At 41.1% G+C, this 26,135-nt stretch overlaps 1 protein-coding gene across 39 annotated transcripts in view; it reads left to right on the top strand.

The window, feature by feature from the left end:
- RIMS1 (regulating synaptic membrane exocytosis 1) overlaps positions 1–26,135 on the top strand; it is a 508,694-nt gene that overhangs the window by 220,887 nt on the left and 261,672 nt on the right. For all 39 annotated transcript variants that reach the window (XM_054023392.1, XM_054023381.1, XM_054023389.1 and 36 more), the window contains one exon: positions 8,913–9,784. In XM_054023392.1, the coding sequence (XP_053879367.1) occupies positions 8,913–9,784 (872 nt within the window). The remainder of the gene's footprint in view (positions 1–8,912; positions 9,785–26,135) is intronic.

The raw sequence follows: 26,135 nt of genomic DNA, 5'->3' as shown, positions 1-26,135 counted from the left end.
ACATGTATTAAAAACTATTCCCATTAAAATAGCTATTTGTTGCTATTTGGCGGCTCTGATTTTACCTATTATCTCTGAAATGCTAGACCCGATCTAACATACTCTACAAGTATATTATATTTTATCTTCTCAGTGAAGGTCACAGAGCAGTAGACAGCTAAAGACCTGGCTACTTTTAATGCTTCATGCTATAGTTTTGAGCGCTTTGAGCTAAAATGGCTGGTTTCACTGAAGAAATAGAAAATCTGAGAATCCAAAGCATAGCTAATATAATTGTAGGGTTACCATATTTCCACAATCAAAAAAGAGGACCGGGGGGGGGAGGAGCCCCACTCTGGCCCCGCCCCTGCCCTGCCCCACCTCCATCCACTCCCTCCCACTTCCCACCCCCTGACTCCCCCCCTCAGAACCCCCAACCCCCCCCGCTCCTTGTCCCCTGACTGCCCCCTTCTGGGACCCCTGCCACTAACTGCCCCCTAGAACCTCACCCCCTATCTAAGCCTCCCTGCTTCTTGTCTCCTGACTGCCCCCTCCTGAGAACCCCCCACCCTAACTGCCCTCCTAGAGCCCTACCTGTCCCCTGACTTCCCCGACCCTCATCCACACCCCCACCCCATATTCACATCTCTGCCCCCAGACAGACCCCCGGGACTCCCATGTCCTATCCAATTGCTCCCCGCCCCCTGACAGGACCCCCAGAACTCCCAACCCATCCAACCCCCCCCCCTGTCCCCTGACCAGGGTTGGCTTTAACAAATGCCCAGGAATCGGGCTGCGCTCCAGCCGGGGTTGCGGGGCTTGGGGCTGGGTCGGAGGTGCTCAGCCGGAGCCGCTCAGCCGGGGCCGGAACGGAGCCACTGGGGCCAGGGCCGATGTGCTCGGCCGGAACTGGGGCCGCCGCCCTGGGGCCTGAGCCGGGGCCGGAGCTGCTGGGGTCGGGGCCAGAACTGCTGGGGCCGGGCCGGGGGTGCTCGGCTGGCGCCGCTCGCCCGGGGCCGGGCCGGCGCACTCGCCCAGTGCCCCGGGGCCCGAGCCGAGCCAGGCCAGAGCCGCTGGGGCCAGCCGGGGCCAGAGGGAGCTGCACCGCGCCTCCCCGGAGCCCTCCTCCTCGCGTCCCACTCCCCTTACCCTAGCTTACCTGCTGCTGCCCTCCTGCCCCTGCTTCTTTTCAAGCTTCCCGCGAACATCTGATTCGCGGGAAGCAGGGGAGGGAGAAGAGGAGGGGGAAAACAGCTGCCGGGCCGGATGGCGTGCTAAGGCTGCAGGGGATGGGGGGAGCCAGGAAGGGGCTTTGGCTGCCGAGCGGAGCATGGCCGCCACTTTTCGATCTATAAATAGCCAACTGGAGGAAATCCCGGACATTTTTAGATTTTTAGAAATGCCCCCCCGGATGGCTATTTATAGATCGAAAAGCCGGACATGTCCGGGGAAATCCGGACATATGGTAGCCCTATATAATTGTAACAGCAGGTCACTATACCTCTGACTATTTCCTGTTCAATACTATGTCACACTTCTTAGCCCCAGAACCACAATCCTTTTGAGCCCCTTTTTGTGACTTTTCTAAGTGATTGGACTGCGCATGTTTGCTGCTCTTCTCCTAGGGTAGATGTGGAGAAGAAAGATGTGAAGAAATTGGAGAGGGTCTAGAAGAGCAACAAGAATGATTAAAGGTCTTGAGAACATGACCTATGAAGGAAGGCTGAAAGAATTGGGTTTGTTTAGTTTGGAAAAGAGAAGACTGAGAGGGGACATGATAGCAGTTTTCAGGTATCTAAAAGGGTGTCATAAGGAGGAGGGAGAAAACTTGTTCACCTTAGCCTCTAAGGATAGAACAAGAAGCAATGGGCTCACACTGCAGCAAGGGAGGTCTAGGTTGGACATTAGGAAAAAGTTCTTAACTGTCAGGGTGGTTAAACACTGGAATAAATTGCCTAGGGAGGTTGTGGAATCTCCATCTCTGGAGATATTTAAGAGTAGGTTAGATAAATGTCTATCAGGGATGGTCTAGACAGTATTTGGTCCTGCCATGCGGGCAGGGGACTGGACTCGATGACCTCTCGAGGTCCCTTCCAGTCCTAGAATCTATGAATCTATGTATGTGTATCTTTTGGGATAGACAGTCAACACCTGTTCATTTAATAATCAACAATTACATTTGAATTATAGTTATAGCTAGACAATGTACTCTGTATCTACACTAAATGATATGCTCAGATAAAAAAGTCTTATTCCAATGTGGATATAACTATGGGGAGTTGCACTATAATAGAGTAGTAGGAAACCGTGTTACAAAGTTTATAGGTTTGTTGTGCTGAAAAAGGATGTCTCAGACATAACAAAGAACAAGATGTTAATGAAAACCTTGTTTACTGTTACAGCATTAACAGTTAATTCCTACAGTCTTATTCCTACTGTAACAAGGATCATTTAAAATCTTTTAAACTCTTTATTAAAGATACAAAAAAGGAAGGATTTGAGCATTTTAAATCTAAAATATTAAGTAAAGCTTTCATTTTAAAAATATCTCTTATATCCTTACCCTTTAACTGCAGAAAAAATTTATTAGGAAACCCCTTGTTTGACAGTTTTTGTGTTGTTATTAGAGATGGTAAAAACTGTCCTTTTTGGGAAACAGAAAAAGGATTAGTTGAGACAGTCTGGAGCTCTTGTTGAAGTCCTATCCAGTTTCATTTAAGACAAAACCAAACACGCACACAAAAGAGGAAAGAAAATGAATAGCAAAGAGAAATGTTAGCTTCGGTGTTTGGTGCTGACTCTCACTTGCAATCTCATTGCTGGAAAAACATGGATCTAGCACATGATCTTATCAGGCACTCTGAGACCTGGCAAACTTGTACCAGTATTGGGTTGTTCAATGCATTGCTTTTAACTGTCACTCTTGTCACAGGGTCTCAGCAGTATTACAAAAGATGGAGTTGTCTTGGCCAGTTAAGTCTGACTCTTATTAGAGAAAAGGCAACAGGAGAGAGTTAAGAAAGAAAAGAAATAGGGTGGGGAAGGAACATGACACATGAGGAAGGGGATGAATGGCAGAAACCCAAGTCTCACATCCCAGGTGTTGTTCAGGATTAGCTAAATGTGTTGGAGGTGGTGATATCATCTGAGCCCCCGCTCTGGCTCAGTCTTTTCAGGATATCTCTCAGGATCAAGACAACAAAAGTCAAAGGGTGTCAAAGTGGATCCCAGGCGAGATGGCGAGGGGTGGGTGAGGGTGGCAGCCATGCTAGTAAACTTGTTCCTTCCAGTCCCTGTGCCCCCCTGCTCCCATTCAGTGACCCTCAGATAAACAATGTCCAAGAAAGGGTCAAAGCCTCAGCCTATCAACATTAACTGATCAAAACACATTTTGGTGATTTCAACTATAAACATTTCCCCCCATTTCTAGAATCTTTTAGCTCATTGTCATATTAAACCCTTGACTTTACCAGGAGCCTTGAAGACCCCTCATCATAGTTTTTAACCTAAACCATTCAGTTTGTAGCAGTTTATTATCTTCAACTTTGCTGACTTTCATAAGCAACATTTGTGTAATTGGCCGAGTTGGACTTTCTGTTCTCTTGGACAACTTAGAGTTTAGGCCTCTGCACAACGCCCCTCTCCTAAGGGCCAAATGCACGTAGTATCGGGTTGGTTCATAAATGACATTTAGAAAACAAAACCCTTATTTAAGTTTAAGCATATAGAACAAAAAAGATGCACTGAGCTATTATTTTAAGGTTTGCAAATTCTCTGTCCCAGATTATGATTCACATATCTTATTTAGTTAGGTGTCGCAAAGATTACAGTTAGTCCTTCCAGATGTTAACAAAGCTAAGACCTTACAAATCACTTCATTTATAGATAAACCAAATGCCAAACTGCAGTTATTATGATGTTCCTAAGATGTTTAGAAACCAGTTCTTATCACTTTTTTAGCTGTAAGCCCAGAATGAGTAAAGGTGTGTGTGTGGGGGGGGGGGGGGGGGGGAGAACACTTTTTTTTCCTGCTTACACATTTTAAGTTGCACATTTATACCAACTATGACAATTCTATGCACAAGTATTTATCCTTACTTACTTTTTTTAGAATTTATAGAATTTTTAGCCAAGTTTATTACTTTTTGATAAAAAGAAGCAGGAAGCTAGTGTTTCTGGAACCACTTTTTCTTTTATGAGCCATTTGTAACATTGTAACATACAAAGATGGTAACATTTCACAGGAATTGTTCATTGCAAATCTTGCCCACCTGTTTCACCACCTTTTGTGAAAACAATATGGCCATGGTGGCAATTTACCTCTTGACGGGAATCTAACCTGCAACACTAGTACTGTGCTTTCTCCCAAAACAAAAACACAAAAAAATCAACACAAAAAATGCAAACAACACATCACCAAAAATAAAACAATTTAAAAATATGGGTGCTGCAACAGCCCTTAGTTCAGGTGGTTTGACACTCAATTCACAGTTCAGGCAGAAGCAGCCTTTAAACTGGCATTTTGTTAACAAGGTGGTAAACCATAATGTTTTAGTCTGTTTAGGTAACTTAACCTTGAACAGTTCAAAACACTTCATTTTTGATTTTGCTTTTTTTAAAAAGCCTTTACATTAAACAATCAGTTATTACTAATCACAGAAACGACAAACCACTAAGTAAACAAAAAGCAAAATCAGAACACTGTATTTGTTGAAAGGTTAAACAAACTAATAAGTTTAAAATAGAATGATTAAAGTTTCCCTTTTTTTAAAACAAGAAAGCTATCTTTGTTTTGCAAGCTTAACATATTCAAGGATTTTAAAATAAATTTTGTATTACGTAGATAATAGCAGCAGCATACAATAGAAGTATCCAGATTTTGATAGTATTAATCCTTTTGATGCCAATTACACAGTGTAGACCAGGAAAAATGTGTTCCTACAATTTTTGGTTTGGAGGGGCAGTTGACAAGTCCACAGTTTGTGATGGGGGGGGGAGGGAGAAGGGGATATGTGAAGCCCACCCAGGGATACCATATATGTGTTAATTTTGATGGAATAAAAGGGCCCAGAAAGTAAAAGTTGTTAATATGATATTATTGCTCACTGTATAACATTAAACAGTTAAGCGGGGTTTGGGATTTTGAATACAGAGATGTTGACCTCCTTAGTCCCATGGCAAATACACTAGAAAATTTATGCCAGTGTTTGGAAATGTATTGATGAGGATACACAAATGAAAAAGAATTGAAAACAAAGCATTTTGAAATTGAAATTCAGTGGTTATGCAAAACAAACTTAATCAAAACTTAGCAGCATCCCTTTTTCAAAGGGAGGATATTGGTTAGAGTCTCTTATTTCATCAAGTAATTCTTCTTAATGGGGAAAAACAGTTAGTTCTGTTGTTTAAGTATGAGTTGACTTCTATGGATGGTGATTACTTTTCCTGCTTTTGACAAAATGAACAGACACAAAAGAGAAAGGAGAAGAGATAGGAGAGTACAGGTGGAGGTATACAGGCTTCTTGTTTAAGTTCTTACGATACAAGGTGGTCAGTCACAGATGGATGCTCTGGGCTGGCAGTTCACCAGCCATAATAGCTGTTGCTCTGGATATTGGCTTACTTTCCTAGTCCAGGATGTTGTCTCACTCATCTGGTCAGGTCCCTCTTCTTCACTGATTTTTGTCAGATTGGGCAGATCGGGATGGGTAGTGGGTAGTCTCATGTCATTTTGCTGGTATCATGCTGTATTGTTGGTCTCAAGATTGAGAGAAAAAGTGATAAGACAGGAGGAAGATAGTGGGAACGACAGAGTGGCGTTTTGTGTGTATCCAGTTCATTGTTGGTCCAGTGCTGATGGTCAGGTATCCTCATCAGTTCACTGGTCTAAATGTCCTGATGATCAAGGCTTACCAAAGAATGATAGTCTTTGGAGCAAGGCAGAGGCCTGTCAACCTTTCCCCAGGGGTCTGTTCTGCCCTTTTGGTCCCCAGTGTCTCTTTTTAGGGGCCCCAAAAAGGGAATGATAGAGGGAGTAGGCCATCCCTTCGTTATTGTGTCCACCAGTTAGATCTAATTTCTGACATACCACTTTTGGTCCACTAATTTCCAGTTTCATTCTTTACTTCTCTGTTCATCACAGCCTTATCACAGTCCTTGTTACATTTGTAGCCCTTTTTGTTTGAACTAATCCAGTCTTTCAGTCTCCCTTTTGTACCGGTTTCTATCAGCATTAATCGTTACAGGTTATTGTAATGTTTTATGAACTTCACCCACTTTCTACCAACAGAGCTCACAACTGGAGTAGGCCATCCAGATCCAAATTATCATAGCAGATCTATTCTTACATGCTTTTAAACATTGATCCAATTAATAAATGCTCCTTGGAGCTGACAGCAATTCTATTTTTTTACCTCAAATATCTCTGCTTCCAAGAAGGCTTGTGCTGTCTAGTCATACCAGCTTTTTATGTTTTTTTGGAAGACCGAACAGCTGGAGATGTTATCTCAAAACACATGCATAGAGAGACAGTAGCAACAGTGGGGTGGAGCTGGGGTGTGAAAGTGGGCCTTGAAGTCTCTGAAGAGGACTATAGAGTTGTAGCAGTCTAGGCCACTAGTCCTTGCAAGGGTATCCACTCAGCCATTTAGGGGAGAAGCCCCAGTATCACCTCCTAGCTGTGCCTGTTCCCTGCTCCCACCCTTCCCCATCAAGATTTACGATGGAGGGGGAGGGAGGCAGTGGGAACAGTAGTTTCTTTTCTGATGTCTGCTGAACCAACATTCTAAGACCTGTTTATCTGCTAAGGGGAGAGAGAATTGTCATATGGTAAGCAGTGAGGGAAGATGAGAGGATTATGTTGGAGTTAGTGTCAGGAAGTGGGTGTTGAAGATAATATATAATTGGACTGTAATGCAGTTGGTGAACATAGTAGGTTTAGAGGAAGGAAAAAGGGGAGAAGTTAGTAAAGATATGAATCATATGGTTATATATAATTTACACTTTCTAATAAGAGAAAAATACATAGAAAGCAAGGGGGCAGATGGGAATATAATAGGACTAAATTGCTAAAGGTTATGACATTTTAAAATGTTGCTTTTCTTCCAGTTTATGTGTCTGAGTTATCCTATTAAAACTTGAAAGAAGTCAGTGGGACTATTTGTCAGTAAGTGTTACTAGATGCAAGTAAGGATTGTGGAATGAGACACGTGGGTACCTGTCTTGTAGAGTTTATATTCTCTTTTATCATATACCTATAAAGCATCATAAATATTTTGAGTGCCATATGTATAATATATCATAAATCATTCTGATTATCATTCCCTTCAAGCAGGCTATGTCTTGTGATACAGCAGAGACAGAGGGCAGCAGGAGAGTGATAGATTTGAAGTATATAAGCCCCAGGATGATCAGAGCCTTATTCCTTATGGACTGAGGAGAGGTTACTACAGGTTAATTAGAGCACCTGGAGCCAATTAAGTCCCCACCAGAAACTTAATAACCCCCCCCTGCTTCAGTCAGATGGCAGGAGAGCTGACTGTAGTCTGGAGGAGTACTGTTGTTGACCAGAGGATCAGAGTACCAGGGGAAGGGACACCCTGCTCAAGCAGAGCAGAGGGACTCCCCAGGCGCGGAGGACCAAGAGAAACACTGCCCAAGGGGAGAGAGGGCAGGAAGCCCAAGAATAGGGGAAAGAGGTGGCGTCCTGACCCATCACATGAAGGGAAAGCATGGGACCCCCCATAGTAGTGTCGGCCATCTGCCACAGTGTTGTACTAGTTCTTTCCTCTTCTTGAGATGGTGGTCCCAGGACAGTTTTATTGGGTATTCACATAGACTTTTCAGACACAGACTTTCCAAAATGTTTTCCAAAGTATGCATCCTGGATTTATATAGGGTACAATAAAAAATGATAAATCCATTATGATTGCGGACAAAGATTGGGAGATCCGAGAAGAAATACGTTTGAATCAGAAATCCAACTCCTGTTTGCCAAGTGAAGAAGGACTAGAACTGAAATATCCTGAAATAAAAAAGCATAATTTTCAGGTAGTTTCATTGTACATTCAGGCTATATAAAGTAATGCATTAAAATGTGTTGTACTTTCCCATTTCCAAACATGGAAATTCCACTAATCCAAAAGGCCTATTTTGATTTTCTTAATCTGTAGATTTATGTGAAATGGGTACTTGTTTTCTTTAGGGTTAAGTAAAATAAAGCAAGATAGATCAAATATTGTCTCTGGATAGACTCCTTTGGTTGTACTTCTTCATATATGCATATTGATTCTCTTTATGTTACTGCATATATGAAATATCTCCCATTGCATGGTGTTTACATATATAATGTTGATGTGCTTAAAATGGGATGTGGATAGGTGGTCATGCCAGACCATCCCCCATAGCTGCTGACTTAAAAAATGGGTAAGAAAAATATGCCATCGCTCTATTATCCTGCTGCAATTCCAGCAATGATACATTATTTTTTTTTGTAAATGGTTTTAATTTTTTTTGTAAATGATTGCTTTGTTTGTTCAGCCATGTTATATTAACATTCTTTATGAGAAAAGAACAGGAGTACTTGTGGCACCTTAGAGACTAACAAATTTATTAGAGCATAAGCTTTCGTGGACTACAGCCCACTTCTTTGGATGCATACCGAAGAACTCTTTATGAGTTTATGCATCAGTTATAGGTTATAGAATGTAAAACTTTATAGTTTTCACTCTGGGAATAATTTCCTCTTGGAAAGGGAAGAAAACAATGTTGAAAAGACAAGTTGTTAGTAGGGGAAATATCTTTCTATGTTCTTTTCCACAGTGTACTTAACTTTTTCTAAACTACAGTTTAGACAGACCAAGTACCCTTTGGCTCCACTGTTTGCTTTTTTTATTGTTAGATTTGTCACATTGTTTTACTTCTTTCCGTGGTAGGAAGAAGACAGCATTGATTTCAGAACAAAATGGAAAAGTAGGTCTAAAAAGCGAGCGTAAACGTGTGCCAAAGTCTTCACTTCAACAAGGACAGGCAGATGACAGGGAACGTAAAGAAAGGCATGAAAGTAGAAGGCTGGAGAAAGGAAGGTCACAGGACTACCCAGACTTGCCAGAAAAACCCGAGGAAGGCAAGGTAGCTGATGAGGAAAAACAAAGGAAAGAAGATGAGTATCACACTCGGTATAGGAGTGACCCAAATCTGGCAAGGTATCCTGTGAAGCCACATCCTGAGGAACAACAGATGCGTATGCAAGTAAAATTTTCTAAAGCACGGCATGAAAGAAGACACAGTGATGTAGCTTTGGCACATACGGAAGTGGAGGAAGCAGAGGTACCTGAGAATAAATTAGGAAAACGCTCACAGTTACAGGGAACTCAGGACAGAAAATCTCTTTTGGAAACTCAGAGATCATACTCTATAGAAAGACCAGGTGATGTAAGAATTTCTGTTTCTAAACAATTAGCTAATCATAGTCCACCAACTCCCAGACATAGTCCAGTTCCTACAGAACACCTAGAATCCAAGAACCATGATTCCTTTAAAAAACAAAGTCGCCTTGATCCTAGCTCTGCTATTCTCATGCGAAAAGCAAAGCGGGAGAAAATGGAGACCATGCTAAGGAATGATTCCCTTAGTTCTGATCAATCAGAATCAGTGCGGCCATCCCCTCCAAAACCTCATAGATCAAAAAGAGGTGGAAAGAAAAGGCAGATGTCGGTCAGTAGCTCAGAAGAAGAAGGGGCATCAACACCAGAATATACTAGCTGTGAAGATGTGGAAATAGAAAGTGAAAGTGTTAGTGAAAAAGGTAAGAGCTTTACATATATTATACATAAGTTGTGTGTGAAAAGCATTTTGTACGTATTCTGCTGTCGCCTTCATCTTTCTCTTGTTTCCCCCTCATTTTTTTTTTCCATAGCATTTTCATCTGGGAGAGGTTGAATATAACCATTGAACTGGGTGTATAACTTTTTTTCTTTTGCATTCTGAGTTGAGATAGTCCGAAGTTAACATCAGCTAGTGATTTTTCTCCCTCTTTCCCTCTCCTCTTTCATGTAACAATTACAAGCTGAGGGTTTTTGGTTTATACTCTTCTCTGCGGTTTCTGTTCCCATTTACTTACCACTTCATCTTATTTTTCAAAATGTGAAATGGTTTTCAGTGAATGGAACAAATGGCATGAAAAATTAGTTCCACAAACATTCAGAACTCATCATAATAAAATGTGAGATCTTCACAAAACATCTTGGTTAATCTCAGAATAGAATGAACAAAATTCTATTAACTTTAATAAAATATCAAGAATCTGCCATAATACACTGTCAAGAGTGATAAAATATTTATGGGTGGGCATATTATTTGGTAGAGAAATATGGGGTTTGCCAAATTTTGTCTCTTTAGTGAATATGCTCCTGAACTAAACAAAAAATGTTTTCATCCTGTCATTTCAATGTTCCTTTATCAATTTATGGTAACACTGAGCACTAATGAGCAGTACATTTTGTGCTTTTTAATGAAGTGTTTCTACTTGATTAAAAAATTAACACGAGTAGAAATACATGAATGGTGAACTAGTAGTAGTAGGAATAATCGGAAAAGGCTGTGACAAAGTGCTGACTCTATCTCATTGTTACCACAACTTGTCTTTAAATTGCATTAATGGGACTCTGTGAGGACCTCTAGAGGTAGTATTTGGCTTTTTAAACTGCTTAATTATTTGTTTTTGTCATTTTGAAGTTGCCTGTGGGTGTTTTACAGTCACAATGTCAATGGGTTGTCTGCATTGACTTTTATGTCTTGACTTTGTTTCCTGAACACATGCTTGATTCCAATGTGTAAATCTCTACATCTGTTTGTGTGTGTTTACCTGACATGCTTTTCCTTCTGATATCCCTCACATGCTCATTTTATGGAGATAAAACAGGACACCCCTCCATCCTTCACCTTTCATAATGCCATTTGTTTTTCTGTATTAAATACTTGCCATTTGCCTTTTTAATCAGTTATGGATCATATTTTCCCCAATGTCTCAATCTCAGAGAGGAGTTAAAGAAAATCTACAGGCTAATTTTCTCATGGTATATATGTTTAGAAGCTATATCTTTGGGACTATGTGGTTTTAGTTACCTTTTTTCCCACATTAAGTAAAGAAAGAAGGATTATGTAAAGCAGGGGTCGGCAACCTCTGGCACACGGTTCGCCAGGGTAAGCACCCTGGCGGACCGGGCCAGTATGTTTACCTGCTGCAGTTTGCCATCCCAGGCCAATGGGGGCGGCGGGAAGCTGCGGCCAGCACAGCTGCGTGCCAGAGGTTGCCGACCCCTGATGTAAAGTATTATATACAGGAAAAAATTTTAAACTTGTAATTATGCATAACATTTTATAACTTCTGGAAAAATAGGACAAGCATTGTAATGTTGTTGTAGCCATGTCGGTCCCAGGATATTAGAGAGAAAAGGTGAGTGAGGTGATATATTTTATTGGACCAACTTCTGTTGGTGAGATACAAGCTTTTGAGCTACACAGATCTCTTCCTCAGATCTGGGAAAGGTACTCAGAGTATCACAGCTAAAAAAGGGTCAAGCAGCTAGTTTAGCATATATTCTTGAATGGTACCTTAAAATATGTGCTAAACTTAGGGCTCGTCTACACTTACATTTTATAGCGCTCTAACTTGCTGGCTCAGGAGTGTGAAAAATCACCCCCCCCGAGCGCAGCAAGTCTGAGCGCCATAAAGCACTAGTGTAGACAGGCTCCGAGCGCTTGGAGCTAATCCCCTCGTGGAGGTGGATTACCAGGGGCGTTGGGAGAGCTCTCTCCCAGCGCTCGCGCGTGACCACACTCACACTTCAAAGCGCTGCCACGAGAGCATTCCCGCAGCAGCACTTTGAAGTTTCCAGTGTAGATATACCCTTATGCTAAGCCATCTGATTGGCTGTGATGCTCGGAGTACACTTCCCAGACTTGAGGAAAAGCTCTGCATAGCTCGAAAGGTTGTCTCTTTCACCAACAGAAGTTGGTCCAATAAAATATATTACCTCACCCACCTTGTCTCACAAGCATTGTAACATATTCAGTAAGGCAAAATTATGTAGGTCTTCAGTAGGGGAAGTCCGGGAATAAGGTGGTTTGATGATTGAATTGCCTCAAAACTGGAGAAACTTTAATGTTAACTGACATGTAATTTATGGCTTTTCAGAATAGTGATAAGAGCCATGATTAAAATACAAAATGGCTTCACCTATAGAAATCTACAGTCAATCAAGTGACTCACATCATATGCAAGTATTGACTCAAGTCATTTAAACAGATTGTTAGTGATGGGAATAGAAAATACAAGCAAATTAATCTAATGTCAATTTAATGAATTTGTTAAAAACTTATACTTTATTGTATTTTTTTAAGTGGGGGCAGGATTAGAGAGGAAGGGAGTAGGGAAAGGGAAAAAATGAAAGAGGTGTGAATAGTCACAACTTTTCACCTGGCTTTTTATGATCAGCAAGATAAGGTTTTTAGGGATCATAGCAGAAGTGAGTCTTCGAGAGGGATTTGAAGGAGGATGAGAAAGTAACTGTTTGTATTTTATCAGGGAGATTTTTTCCATACATAAATGGCAAGGTCAGAGAAAGCATGGAGGTGTTTAAGGTAGACGCTGACAAGTAGGTGGTAAGGGCTGGGAATTCTACCAGAGTGAGGCAGGTGTCAACTCACAATAGCTTACTAGATCAGCCTGGTAGAGTAGGGGCCTTAAAAAAGCTTATATTTGATGCAGAGGTGAAGGGAGAGGCAGTGGAGGGACCCAAAGAGGAGATGATGTGGTCAGAATGATGAACCAAGAAGCTGATTTTAACAGCATTCTGAACATATTTTAGGAGAGCAAGGGTGTAGTACTTAAGTCCTGTAAAGAGGAGGTTGCCATAGTTAAGACATGAAATGATGGTGGCTTGGAGAAGAGCTTTTATTATGTAGATAAAGAAAATCCAGCTTATAGAGATGTGTAAGAAAAAGCAGCAAGACTTAGCAATGGTCTGAATATATGACTCCGGTGATAGGGCTGAGTCAAAGATGGACACAGGGTTCGTGGCCTATGTGACTTGAAGGACGGTGGTGTTGTCCACAGGGACAGAGAAAGGAAGGATAGAGGAGAGCTTCGGGGGCAGATCAAGAGCTCAGTTTTGGCTATGCTGTGTTTAAGATAATGACTGGACATCTACAAAAGATGTCAGAAAGAGAGATACTACATTGGATGAAGGAGGAGAAAGCTTGTCAGTAAAGAGAGAGGCAGATTTGTGACTCATCAGCATAGGAATGGTTGTTAAAGCTGTGCTTGTGGAGAAGAGCCTCTGCAAGCAGGGTACAGAAGGAGAAAATGAAGAGGCCAAGGACAATTCCAGCAAAAGCTGAAGAATACTTTTGCTTGTTCATTAAACTTTATGAAGTGTGTGTTACACTTGATGCATCCACCAAAAACTCATTTGTGTTATTGGATTATTATATGTGCCTATTCACCATATTTAATCTGATGTTTGTCCATGTTCAAAGATTCTACTTCTAAAAATTGAAAAATGTGTCATATTACTTTATAAATAAAAGTGAAGAGGCAAAAAAAAAGTTAGGTCCCTTTTGCTTATTTAAAAAATAATTAATCATGAATAAAAATAAAAAAAATAAAAAAAAATAAAAATGGATTTAAGCTGCAAACTTTGCATCAGGATCAAACTTCCCCCAAGTTCCAGATCCAAATTTTGGGTCCATCACTTATAAATTATAAAGAGAAGTGCCAGACAGATGTAGAAAGATGTAGATCTGGATACAAGTATTCTCAAAAATAGGGGGTCTTTTGGTCATTGATTTTAGCTTGTCTTTAACACTGAATCTTCCAGAGAGTGAATCTTTAGTTATTTGTGCAGCATGAGATTTTAAAATATGTGTATGTACATGCACGCGAGCGCACACACACACACTCTTTAGTATTAGTTTCTGTTCCATAGAATATGTTTGTTAAATCAATTCCCTCAAAGCTGGATTGCTGAAGTGATGCTTAAACCAAGCAATTAAACCCTTTCACTTAAACATCAGCGATAAATGTATATTGCTAGTTTTGCTGTTGTCTTAACAAATTTTCAAGCAAATTCTTTGGATATACCTTATGGTGATTCCTTAGGCAGGGCCCTTAGCAGGTTGTGGCTCTTCAAGGCCAGTTTATTTGCAAAGGTTAAAAATGTCTGAAGCATAACTAAGAAGCATAACTAACAGGCCCTCTAGCTTTTCATACCCTGTATTGCTATGACAGTGTATCCGTTGTTACATTTGGGATTAACACCAAACTGTGTAGCATTGGCAACATTTAACATTATAATTCCTATACTAGTATTCTCTGATCCAGATACCACCATGATGGGATGCAATATAAGAAGGAGAATAGAATAGAATTGGTTGGCTTTCCTAGGCAGTGCTGGATTGTTGTAGCAGGGCCAAAAGACTGATCTAACCGCTATGTAACACCTTGGCATTCACAGGCCATTAGAACCCTTCCTTGTGAGGAGCACTACCATTGTTCAGTCCAGTTTCTGTGGGGCACTGGAGTTCTACATTTTGGTAATTTAATAAAATTAATGTGATTTTGTATTTTGATCTTTTTTGTAGACTAGATCCGTGGTATTAAGAATAAATAACAGTGTGATCACCTTTAAAATCTTAGCAAGTACCTTAAAAAATATACATGGAGTCAAATTCTCTCTGGTCTGAAGTGAATTAGTGTAATCAGTGAAGCTGTGCCAGTTATTAGCACTACAGGATTTGGTCCGTGGTTACCTCAGTATCTGTAGTACCTCCTAGAGCAGGGGTGGCCAACCTGAGCCTGAGAAGGAGCCGGAATTTACCAATGTACATTGCCAAAGAACCACAGTAATATGTCAGCAGCTCCACATCAGCTCCCCCTCCCCCACTCCCAGTGCCTCCTGCCCACTGGCAGCCCTGCTGATCAGCGCCTCCCCCTCCTTCTCCGCACCTCCTGATCAGCTGTTTCGTGGCGTGCAGGAGGCTCTCGGGGGGGGGAGAGGAAAGGGAGGAGCAAGGGCATGGCAGGCTCAGGGTAGGGCATGGGAAGGGGTAGAGTGGGGACAGGGCCCCTGGCAGAGCCAGGGGTTGAGCAGTGAGCACCCCCCAGCACATTGGAACGTTGGTGCCTGTAGCTTCAGCCCCAGAGTCGGTGCCTATACAAGGAGCCGCATATTCACTTCTGAAGAGCTGCATGTGACTCCGTAGCCACAGGTTGGCCACTCCTGTCCTAGGGGTTCTCTTTAATAAGCGTAGAGAATATAGCAAACACTTTAGTAACCTATTTATCTAACCTATTTATCTAAAATTAAACCAAATTTTTGACAATGATCACTTTACTATGGCATGTTTTTTCAGCATTTAAAAGTGTGAGATTAAAATTAAGATTTTACTTATCACTGTTAATCTGTTGTATCAAAGGACTGAATAGTTCACTACCTTGCAATCTGTTTGCATGCAAATCCAGAGATTTTTTTCAGTCATCATGCAAATCTAATTCTGAAAATTATTTTTGGCTAGTCAAAATGGTCAGTGGCGCCCTTTTCCTTCCCTATCCCCAGAGCCAGCCATAGTGTTGCTTAGCTCTTTCCCTCCACTACCTCCCAAACTGCAAAGATCTCTACCTGATTCCAGCTCAAAAGCTGGAAGATAAATTGCATATTTGGACTTCTAAGGAGGTTAGTTGTAAAGCTTGGGTTTGTAAATCAAAAATGCTCTGGACTTCATCACCTCATCTAAATATGAGTTCAATAAGAAATCTGGAGCCAAAAGAATATAAACAGGGATATAAAAGTATAACAAATCATGCAAATAAAACCTAAAATGGCCTTACAAATAAAAAATCAACCTATTAAAGTTAATGCAAACAAGAAATGAATGCCAACATACATAAATCATCACCTGAGTGAGAGTACATGTAAGCATTTTGAATGTATAATCATGATAGACTTTTGTACTCTCCTTTAAATGTTTGTGAAAAAAAATTAAAACGTAATGACAATAAGACAAGTACTGTATTTGCAAAATATCTGGGAGAGATGTGAAATAGAGGAAGGAAGCTATGATCTGATGTTAATATTCTGACAAACATTTTCCCCTGTAACCTCTGTTAAAAACCAAGTGGTTAGTGTGTTTGCTCACAGAGACGCTGTGAGGAACCGAGGAATCATTTTACCATTTAAAAGAGAAAAGGCTTCCTCGCAATCACAAGAAGGAGGCAGTATCACTTGACAAACCCATTAAGCTGGCCTTTGCTAGGAATATTTATATTTTGTTCTTGAAAACTACTCCATAAGTATATTGATTCTGAACAATGCTCAAGTTGTGTAATTTGAAGACGGGATGGAGATGAGCACTTTGCAGAAAGAGTGGAGATATTGTCCTTGGGGATATATTTTGAAAATACCTGCCATTTTGGGGGTGGGGGACGGGGGTTCTGATTCATTCCAAAGCAGCCCCAAACTCTCTTTAGAAGTGTTTTTAATAATTTAGGAGTAAGTCATTTCTGGAAAGAATTATTTAATTTTGTCTATAGAAGTCATCCCAATTTACCGTCAATTTGTTGGCAGAATTTTTAAAAGGGAATCACTGGCGATAGCCTAGAATAATAAAAGAAAGAAATGAGTACTTGGGAATGTTCTGTGAGTCAAAAACACAAGGCTTTTTTCCTTGTTACAGTAAGACTGATTTATGCCATTTTTGCATTCAAAGGGGTCTTAAAGTGTACATAAATTACATTTACTCTCACGTTAATGCCCTTTTATATTGTCAGGGTAGTGTAAAGCAGCTTTTAATGTAAATAAGAGTCACACCCCTCTGATTTTAAAACTGTGAAAATGGCTGCTGCTTGGTTCCATAAGAAAAAGAACTAACAATCCAGTTTAGATCTTGGTTAGATTAAAAAAAAAAAAAAAGTTGCACTGGCTTGCTTCAAGTCTGAATTTTATTCTAAAATTGTGAAGTCAACAAGAATATATTTAGAACTAATAGGTTTGTGTCCAGCTTAAACTGCAGTTCATTTATTTTATCTTGTCATAGATATGATGCATTTTAATAAGTTCCAGATTTCTTTCTTAGAATCTGGAGAAATACGGCATATAGTTTGTCAAAAACAGGTCCTAAATTGGATCCATACAGTTATGGATAGAAAAACAAACAAATTGTTCATGTAGTCAGGTAATTGTTCATGCATGTATTGTTTTTGCATGTGTTAAATGCTTATTTTGCATACTCATTACTTATTTTTACCTGGACATGCATTTTGCTGACACATCTTAGGCACGAGAAGTCATTCTTCCGCTCTACTCTGCTCTGGTTAGGCCTCAGCTGGAGTATTGTGTCCAGTTCTGGGCGCCGCATTTTAAAAAAGATGTGGAGAAATTGGAGAGGGTCCAGAGGAGAGCAACAAGAATGATTAAAGGTCTTGAGAACATGACCTATGAAGGAAGGCTGAAAGAACTGGGTTTGTTTAGTTTGGAAAAGAGAAGACTGAGAGGGGACATGATAGCAGTTTTCAGGTATCTAAAAGGGTGTCATAAGGAGGAGGGAGAGAACTTGTTCACCTTAGCCTCTAAGGATAGAACCAGAAACAATGGGTTTAAACTGCAGCAAGGGAGGTCTAGGTTGGACATTAGGAAAAAGTTCCTAACTGTCAGGGTGGTTAAACACTGGAACAAATTGCCTGGGGAGGTTGTGGAATCTCCGTCTCTGGAGATATTTAAGAGTAGGTTAGATAAATGTCTATCAGGGATGGTCTAGACAGTATTTGGTCCTGCCATGCGGGCAGGGGACTGGACTCGATGACCTCTCGAGGTCCCTTCCAGTCCTATAATCTATGAATCTATGAATCTGTATTTGAAAATATGCCCAATAGTTGTGTGTCATCTACAAAATAGTGAAAAGAAACCTGTGCCTGCATAGGGATTTAAATGAAGTACAGCTTAGATGCATTCCCATTTTTTAACATCGCCTCTGCATTCTGAGTTACTATTGGGGAGGAATCTTATAGAGGATGTGTTGTGGAAGAAGTCACCCACGCATTGATTTTAGTTCACAGACTCAAGTCTGAGGCCAGTTTATTGCAATACATACCAACGCGTTGGGGTAGCAGTCCGAAAACTACCACACCTAGCACAGCACGCAGGCTGCTTTTATTTCTTCAAACCGCAAGTATAGTACAAACAATACATCATTTTTGAGTAATATGAGTTGGGGTCTGTCCCCTTTTCCCGGTACCTTCCTCATTATTTTACGAGAATTGGGTGCCTGTTGGGTGGGGGGGTTTCTTGGCGGTTTCCGCCCTGGGTGGTACTTGGCACCAGTTGGAATGCTTTTCTCGGCCAGATACATATTATTTTTCTGGGGTTTTATGGTTAAGGGCATAGGGGTTTATCACAGGATGCCCAAAGAAGATATATGATTGGCTAGTTTGGCAGTTAGCTGGAACTACAAGGTGCTTACAGGAGAAGTTGCATTTAGTCAGTTTGCATTCAGCTATTGCTTCACACAAGCGGTTATTATATTTTATCAGCCATGAACATATTTCATTAGTGCTGCTGCTGGGGCTTTTTATTCTTTCCTTCCTTGCCCCCTCCCCCCTCCTCTGGTTATGACCCTTGACCGAGTTTGGCAGGAGGCTGTGTCACTTAGCCTAGTTCCGGCTTGTGGCCTGCAGGGCGGGCCTATATGACGAGTCTTCCCTGATGTTCTGATCGGTGCAAGGGAGGCCAGCCAGGCCTATTCCCCCACAGATGTTTATGCATGTGTTCATTAAAATAGTGCCTTCCTAATGGTACTAGAAGGAGCAGAGTGAAATGAATTAGTGTCATTCTTATAAGATCACTCTTTTTTGCCGGCATTCGCTAGAAGGTGCTATGGGCAGAAATATTGGTGCAATCTTTTAGGGTGTTCAGGGCGGGTGGTGTTCAACAAATTGAAAGAAAGAGTGGTTAAGAAGGCTGTTCATTTGTTTCAGGCAAAGGTAGTGAGTGTTAATTGGACTGATAGAAAAGATCTGATAGATTTAATTTCCCCACTTAAACCTTTTGAATCAAGTATGAGAAGATTGTGTGTGTAAGTGTACATAGATTCCCATAACAGGCCAAACATCAGTTAAACCCCTACTGGAGATTATTTCTCCAAGTACTGTGACATTATATGCAATAGATAAATAATCAATGGGCCAAAAGAGAACCATGTGGTACACTGTACAATGTAAATTGTCCAAATTAAAAACATAAGTGTATGAAGGTGAAGAGATGAAGCCATTCTGGACTTGTCTAAATTGGGATAAAAGATTTTTTTGAAAAATGTGTTAGCTAACACATTTGGTAATGGGGGGTGGGGTCTGCCCCTTTAAGGGCCAGGGGCCTAGGTCCAACCAGCCCAGTTTGATTATCAGTCTCAGGTAGCAAGGCGTCAGGTGATTCCTATAAAGGCCTGAGAGTTCACAGAAGGAGGGAGATACAGGAAACAAGGTGGCATTTATGGTTTTCTTTGGAGCAGGCGGAAAGATACAAGGTAAAAGACCTGTGTCAGGGGAATAGCTTTGTTTTGGTATCGCTTTGTGAGTTTTATGTTTGAAGAATAAAACTGTTCCCTAAAGGAAGGGCCAGAACAGACTTTGGGCATGGTATTAGTCCTTCTTGAGCTAGGGAAGCAGGCTGCAACTTACACATTTTAACTAACATGTTCTAAACTCTAGTATAGACATGGCAAGTTGCATTTTGGCATGTCTTAGCTTGTAGAGGTAAACTCTGTTTGGAGCACTAGAGGAGCCAAACATGAAAAAAGAGAAAAAATGTAATGGAGAGTTAATCTAATAGAAAAGAATAGGCTCCCAGAGTATGAATTTTGAGCCAGAGAAGAAGCAACACTGTACAGCTCATTGCAATCTATTTACTCTGCCTACTCTGGGACAAACTGAAAATGCTACGCTTAGGGAAGACTGCAGGGAATAGGGCAGAAAATGGCCAAAACTGGTGGTTTATTGTATAATTAGGCTCACGAAGCCAGTAACAAAACAGCTTTTCTATAATACCACACTGGTTACCAAGAAGCCAAATACAGTCCCCTTTAAGCATTCTAGCCTTTGATTCCCATCTAGACAGCCAAGTCTAGTATAGTGAGAGGTTTCTGAAGACCTGATTCACTATATGTGAGGTTCACCAATCACAAAGGACCAGACACTTGTCCCCAGGTCAATAAGTGTCTCAGATCTTACCCAATAATTTACGCTGATGCCAATCCTTTAGTAACTAAAATGAAAGGTTTATTAATAAAAGGAAAAAACGAGTTGCAAATGGTTAAAAAGATCAATATATATACAAATATGTATAAAGTCCTTAGGTCAGCTTCATAGCATAGATAGTATAAACTGCTGCAAACTAAAAGTCTCTCTGGAATCATTTCAACAGGTCAGAATCCAAAGGCAGCTTAAATGTAAAGTCTGTTAAAGTCTTTCCAAGCATTTTCCAGGTTATTCCAAATCATTGTGTTACGACTTATACTTTCTCTGTTCAGAGATTAAGCAGACTGGAGATGGCAGGATCAGACCCCAGGCTTCCCTTTATAGCTCTCTAGCTAGCTGATAAGCCTCTTGTCACAGCAGGACCTTCCCCCAAGGAAGAATAGGCGGTGCATTTTGTCTGTGGACCATTGCTTTGAAGCTAGTCTTCTGTTTCCTATGCATACACAGATAAACTAGTTGCAGTCAGTCACAGAAGGCCATTAGCCAGTACTTCATTATAGCATAGATAGTTAAGATGAAGACAATGTAGATCATACTATTAGTTTCCTGCAGCATCTTTCATCTTTGATCTTAAGGTAACTGAACCATCCGCATGCATAATATAAGACAATTAAGACATAAAAGGAAATTAGCATCTACAAACTAATCTGGTTACATTGTTAAATATCTAACAAGATATTGGTAAACACAGACAAATACATTTAGCATCTACCCTTAATTTCCGTTACTGCAAATAAACAAGTTGACAATTGTTAGTCTAGTACATCTCTTTGAAATTCACATACAAGTAGATTGTCTAGATTACATTTCAATGCCTCTTGTTAATTTGTGATGGGTCATACCCAGGTTGGCTGGTCTGTCAGTATTGTTACTTTTTTTTACATATTTTATACTATTCCCATTTACTTAGAATTTGGTGGATAATAAATGGATATGAATATCTGCTATATCTGGGCACAGTAATTTCCTATTCAACTCAACTAGAGGATTCCTGAAAGCAATAATGACTTTATTGTTCACAAGTGAACTATGGATCAAACTTTAGAGCTGCTATAGCTCCCATGAAAGTCTCTGTGCATAAGTCAGTTACTTACAAGTTGGACGTGGATTGGTCATAAAAGAGGTTTAAGTGGTAAAGAAGTGTGACTAGCATCTATTTTGCATTCAGTGTGTGTCCAGGATTAGCGTAATTCGCTGCTGGAGGTGTTGAAAGGGAAAAAAACAACAGGAATAAGATACGTCATGCTCTATCATATACCTTTCTTTTAGTTGCTTTTCCTGCTACACCCCCTCCCATGTCCTCAGTGAGTAAGTTACTCCCTTCTTACACCCACTGAATGTCATATCAGTGAAATTTATACTATCTAATGGCTTATATCCGTCACAGTTCAAGGCAACTGCACCTGTATTTCCCTTCAGTGATCCAGCCAGGGAACCCACTCTCTGGCTTCCAGCTACTCAGCCATTGCCTTTCACGGGTGGAGAACCACATTTCACTCCCTTCTGACCAAGGTATTTCCAGATTGCACAGTTCCCTGCCTACACTGTGTTATTCCTAGCAGAGACAGGCTGCCCATGCACTCACTTGCTTTCTCTTCACGACTGATAACAGAGTGATTGTCAAGAGTTATAAAGTATCACACAGCTCTTTTTATGCAAGCCTATTTTATCTGTAAGATAAAACTACTAAGAACATAAGAACATCCATAGTGGATCATACCAAAGGTCCATCTAGCCCAGTATCCTGTCTTCCTACAGTGGTCAATGCCAGGTGCCTGAGAGGGAATGAACGGAACAAGTAATCACCAAGTGATCCATCTCCTGTCACCCATTCCCAGCTTCTGGCAAGCAGAGGCTAGGGACACTATAGAGAAAACATATTACAAACAATAAAATAACTTCATGCATTCTAATAAGTTTATCAATGTACACTAACCTGGGTTTTTGCAGGAGCAGTCCTTCAACACCCTAACCAAGGAGTTTCCTTTATGGTTACAAGTACATCACAACTTCAGATCAGAACAAGCTGACATGTTCAGTCCACCCTTTACACAGTTCAGGAATCTTTGATCTGGAGTTTCCAGGAACAGGCAATTAGTGGACAAGGGTTTTTTTTCTTCTGAGCATTGCTTCAAAAGGGTGGATTCAAAGTGGTTATTTGCATTCCCCTTACCCAGGTACTTCCTAGGAAATCCACTTCACATGTATTGTTCCAAAAGCTCTTTAAAGTTCCTATTACCTTCTTGAGATTGCATTAATCATTCTTCTGGAGAAGTTACAATTGCATTTTTAATACAATGGACCCCAGAGGTATTTAACCTAATTAAATAAGGTTTAATTTAATTCAGTGAAGTTCATTCAGGATATTGCAGTAAATTGTCAGTCTGTCACATTTCCCTCCCACAGAAGTGAGTGTAACTAAGGTGCTGACTGGCACCTGAAGGGAGCTCACTGGCTATTGCTTGGACAGGTTTATTCCCTGGATGGCAGTTTTACCATTACCTTTAACAATTTCACATTTCACCTGTTCAGAAAACAAACATTCTGCTAGCAAGCCAATTTACATCCTTTAAAAATCAATGTGCAGTAATTTAACAACCATCCTGTGTAATTTTAACTTGAGAAACTATGAAACTGAGCTTTCACACACCCCTTCTTACCCTTGTACCCTCAAACCACTAGGTGTAAACTTAAGACCTGATTCTCCCATTCAACTTTCCATGTGGTTTCTAGAGAGCGTGGTGTCCCTTGGTTCCCGAGAGGTCAGTTGCCTCAGTGGTAGATTGTATCGGGGGTAGCCGTGTTACTCTGTATCCACAAAAACAACAAGGAGTCTGGTGGCATCTTAAAGACTACCAGATTTATTTGGGCATAAGCTTTCATGGGTAAAAAAGAAGTGGTCTTTAAGGTGCCACCAGACTCCTTGTTGTTTCAGCAATAGACTGAGATTCCTCACTCCCCTAGGAATATTACAAGCAGCCATTCCCTGGACCAAAGGGAGAAATATGTCAGGGCTGCCTCCCTGTGCTATTGCTCTCAACCATTCACTGCTTTTAACAGCAGAAGAATCGGTCAAGGGAAAGTCTTCAAACCTCGCCCATAGCCAAATTCCTTTCTCTGCTCCACATCTCTTGAGGTTGGGACTTGAGGATTCTGGTAGCCTCACCATTACTTCTGTGGTGGGAGGATCAGTAATATTGATTCCCCTCCCCATTGGAGTGGCCTTTTCCCTGCATTCACTGAGTTAAGATGAGTAGAATTCCTTCTCTGGTCCAATTCAGGTCTGTTACACTTTCACAGACCACCAGGCAGTCAGACTGTGGAAAGATATTCCCCCTCTTTCCTGCCTATAGTTACCTTTGCCATCTCCCAGGCGACCACTTTACCTTCTACTTGGGCATTTCCCACTCTGGGGTGGATGCCACAGATTTGGCAATGTACCGCAGCTGCATGAATGTCCTTACTTTTGGCTGGAAACACTGCTCTCAACCCTTTTAAGGGTTGGCAGAAAACTTAATTCCCTGATCTAAGCTTTAGAACCCAGAGAATTTCCCTTCAAGTCTTGTTTCTTCTCCAGAGAAGGAAGCTATCTGACCCCCACCCTCCTCAGGTATTTGTCTGCATAAGATGGGGAAGTAACTGACTCCTCTTGGACACTGACAGGGGAACATAAACCGCCACCCTCTATAAACTATTCTACTTGCATTTTTGCTCAGACTCTGGCTTGCCTGCCTGAGGCCAACCAAGGGGGCCTCATTTACCTCTTCTGTTTTCAACACTATAACATCTTTTCCCAAAAGCAAAGGATATGGAGTATCTGACAATACACTTACACTCAGCACCCCTGAGCCTTCCTGGGTCTGTACAGATACCTGTGCTGTCAGTAGAGCAAAGGCTTTGACACCAGGGACCTTAACCCACATTCACACCCTGGGAACATTTGATGGGATTTTGTGCCATGGGTCTTAACTACAGTTTTAGCACTCCCAGTGTCTCTTCATCCAGCAACTGTCTCCCCATTAACCATCACCTTCCATTCCCACTAGCAATCAGATGGATCTTCTACCCCCGAGAGGGTGCAGCACTACATGCATGCAGTGGCATAGGGTGTGAATTGTTCAGTATGAACGTTATATGCCATTGGCAAATTGGCTGTGTGACTCTTTTTCCAGAGGTGTAGTCACCCAGTTAACTCAGTGAGGTTGGGCTGCAGTGGGGTCCAGCACTGCACTGCAACTCAGTGGGCACCGTGGGCCTTCTCAAGCAAAATGACCTTGCTGGCCACATATGGCACGCTACTTCTCCCTGCTCGTACCAGGGCTTCGTGGAAGTGGTTTTTCCACCTGTCCCCAGGGTGTGGTTCTCATCTTAGGCCCAATCCCTGTCCTCTGATCCCATTACATTCCTACTGGGTTTTCTATCAAATCCAGGTGAACTATACATCTTGATCGGGCCATTTCTCAGCTATTGTTACATCTCTGGGATTTTTGTCTGTTAACCATGATTTCAAGTTGGGGTGACAGTTTATAGAGTTGTTTTGTACCCATTAACTTGCAGCCTCATTGACCTTGTTAGCCTTCCAAACCATTTCCATTTCCTTACATAAGACCTAATCTGAATGGACACTTCAGCATAATATCCTCTTTTTTCTGAATTCCTCAAAAACCTTCTCCCAGGTGCTCCAGGGAGTCAGTTTAAACCTTTGCAACAAAGCTTGTTTACATCAATCACAATCTTTATAGTCCTCCTTCCCGCAAGGGTAAAAATTTCCAAGGCTTTTGTCCCAGCCACTAGAGGAGTGAGGTACCATACCATGCCCTTTTCCCCGCCTTGTTCAATTCACACCTCATTTCCAAAGCACGTAGGAACACGTCCATGTCATTCCTCTCCCTGAAACAAGGGAGTAAAATACATCAGCCACGGGGACAGGTACCTGGACTGGCTCCACCTAACAGACTATAGCTCTGCTGGTGCAGCCTCTCCATCTCGAGCTGATACCTGCAATGGCCACTTACCTCTGCTTTTGGGCCACCTTATACCTAACATATAAACCTATGACAACAATTATCTCCCCACTGAATGCAGCTGTAATAAACTTCTTGCACTCACCTATAAGCTTGGGCTGGAGGTAATTGAGAACCTCACTGAGGTCAGTACAGTGGTGTTGAAGTATTTTGGTGACTAAATTCTAATGCAGTGATTAAAAATATAACACAGCATAGTCATTCTGTACTGCTGCAACTTATAACTTGAAACTATCATGTGTGACCTTCCATTTCCAGTGCAAACTTTTGCAAAAACAATCTGTTCTCATAAAAGAAAAAAATATGTAAACTTTCATCCATAAAAAGAGACACAGGGGAACAGGTTGTCTTGCACTCTTTTAGCTGTGAGTTCTCTTTCCTCCATTCCAAAGGAAGTTGGCAAGATCAGAAGATGTTTTTGTATTATCAAGATCTCCCCTCTGTAGCTTTTCTATTGTTTTTTTTTTAATGGATATTTCTATGGTGTTCATCACTATCGTGTGTGAGCACTTATAATCATTTTATTATCACCACAACTCCCCTATGAGGTAGGGAACTATTATAATGTCTCTTATACATTTGGGAAACGGAGGTATAGAGATATTAAGGGCCATATTCTTAAAAAAAAAAAAAAAAAAATCAGCATCTAACAGCTCCCATTTTTCCACCTGTATAAGTGGCTAGATTTTCAAAAGATCTTACCGCTTGTTTAGGGTCCTACACAAAATGGTTAGATTTTCAAAATTGTTCAGCATTCAGCAGCTTCTCTTAAACTCAAATTAGAATTAAAAGGTACCAAAGGAACACTGGGAGCTCCTGGGTGTTGA

Source organism: Malaclemys terrapin, chromosome 3, assembly GCF_027887155.1.
Source record: "Malaclemys terrapin pileata isolate rMalTer1 chromosome 3, rMalTer1.hap1, whole genome shotgun sequence".
NCBI classification, from domain to species: domain Eukaryota; kingdom Metazoa; phylum Chordata; order Testudines; family Emydidae; genus Malaclemys; species Malaclemys terrapin.
The sequence above is the reverse complement of the archived record's forward strand: the minus strand, read 5'-3'. Positions and strand labels throughout refer to the sequence as shown.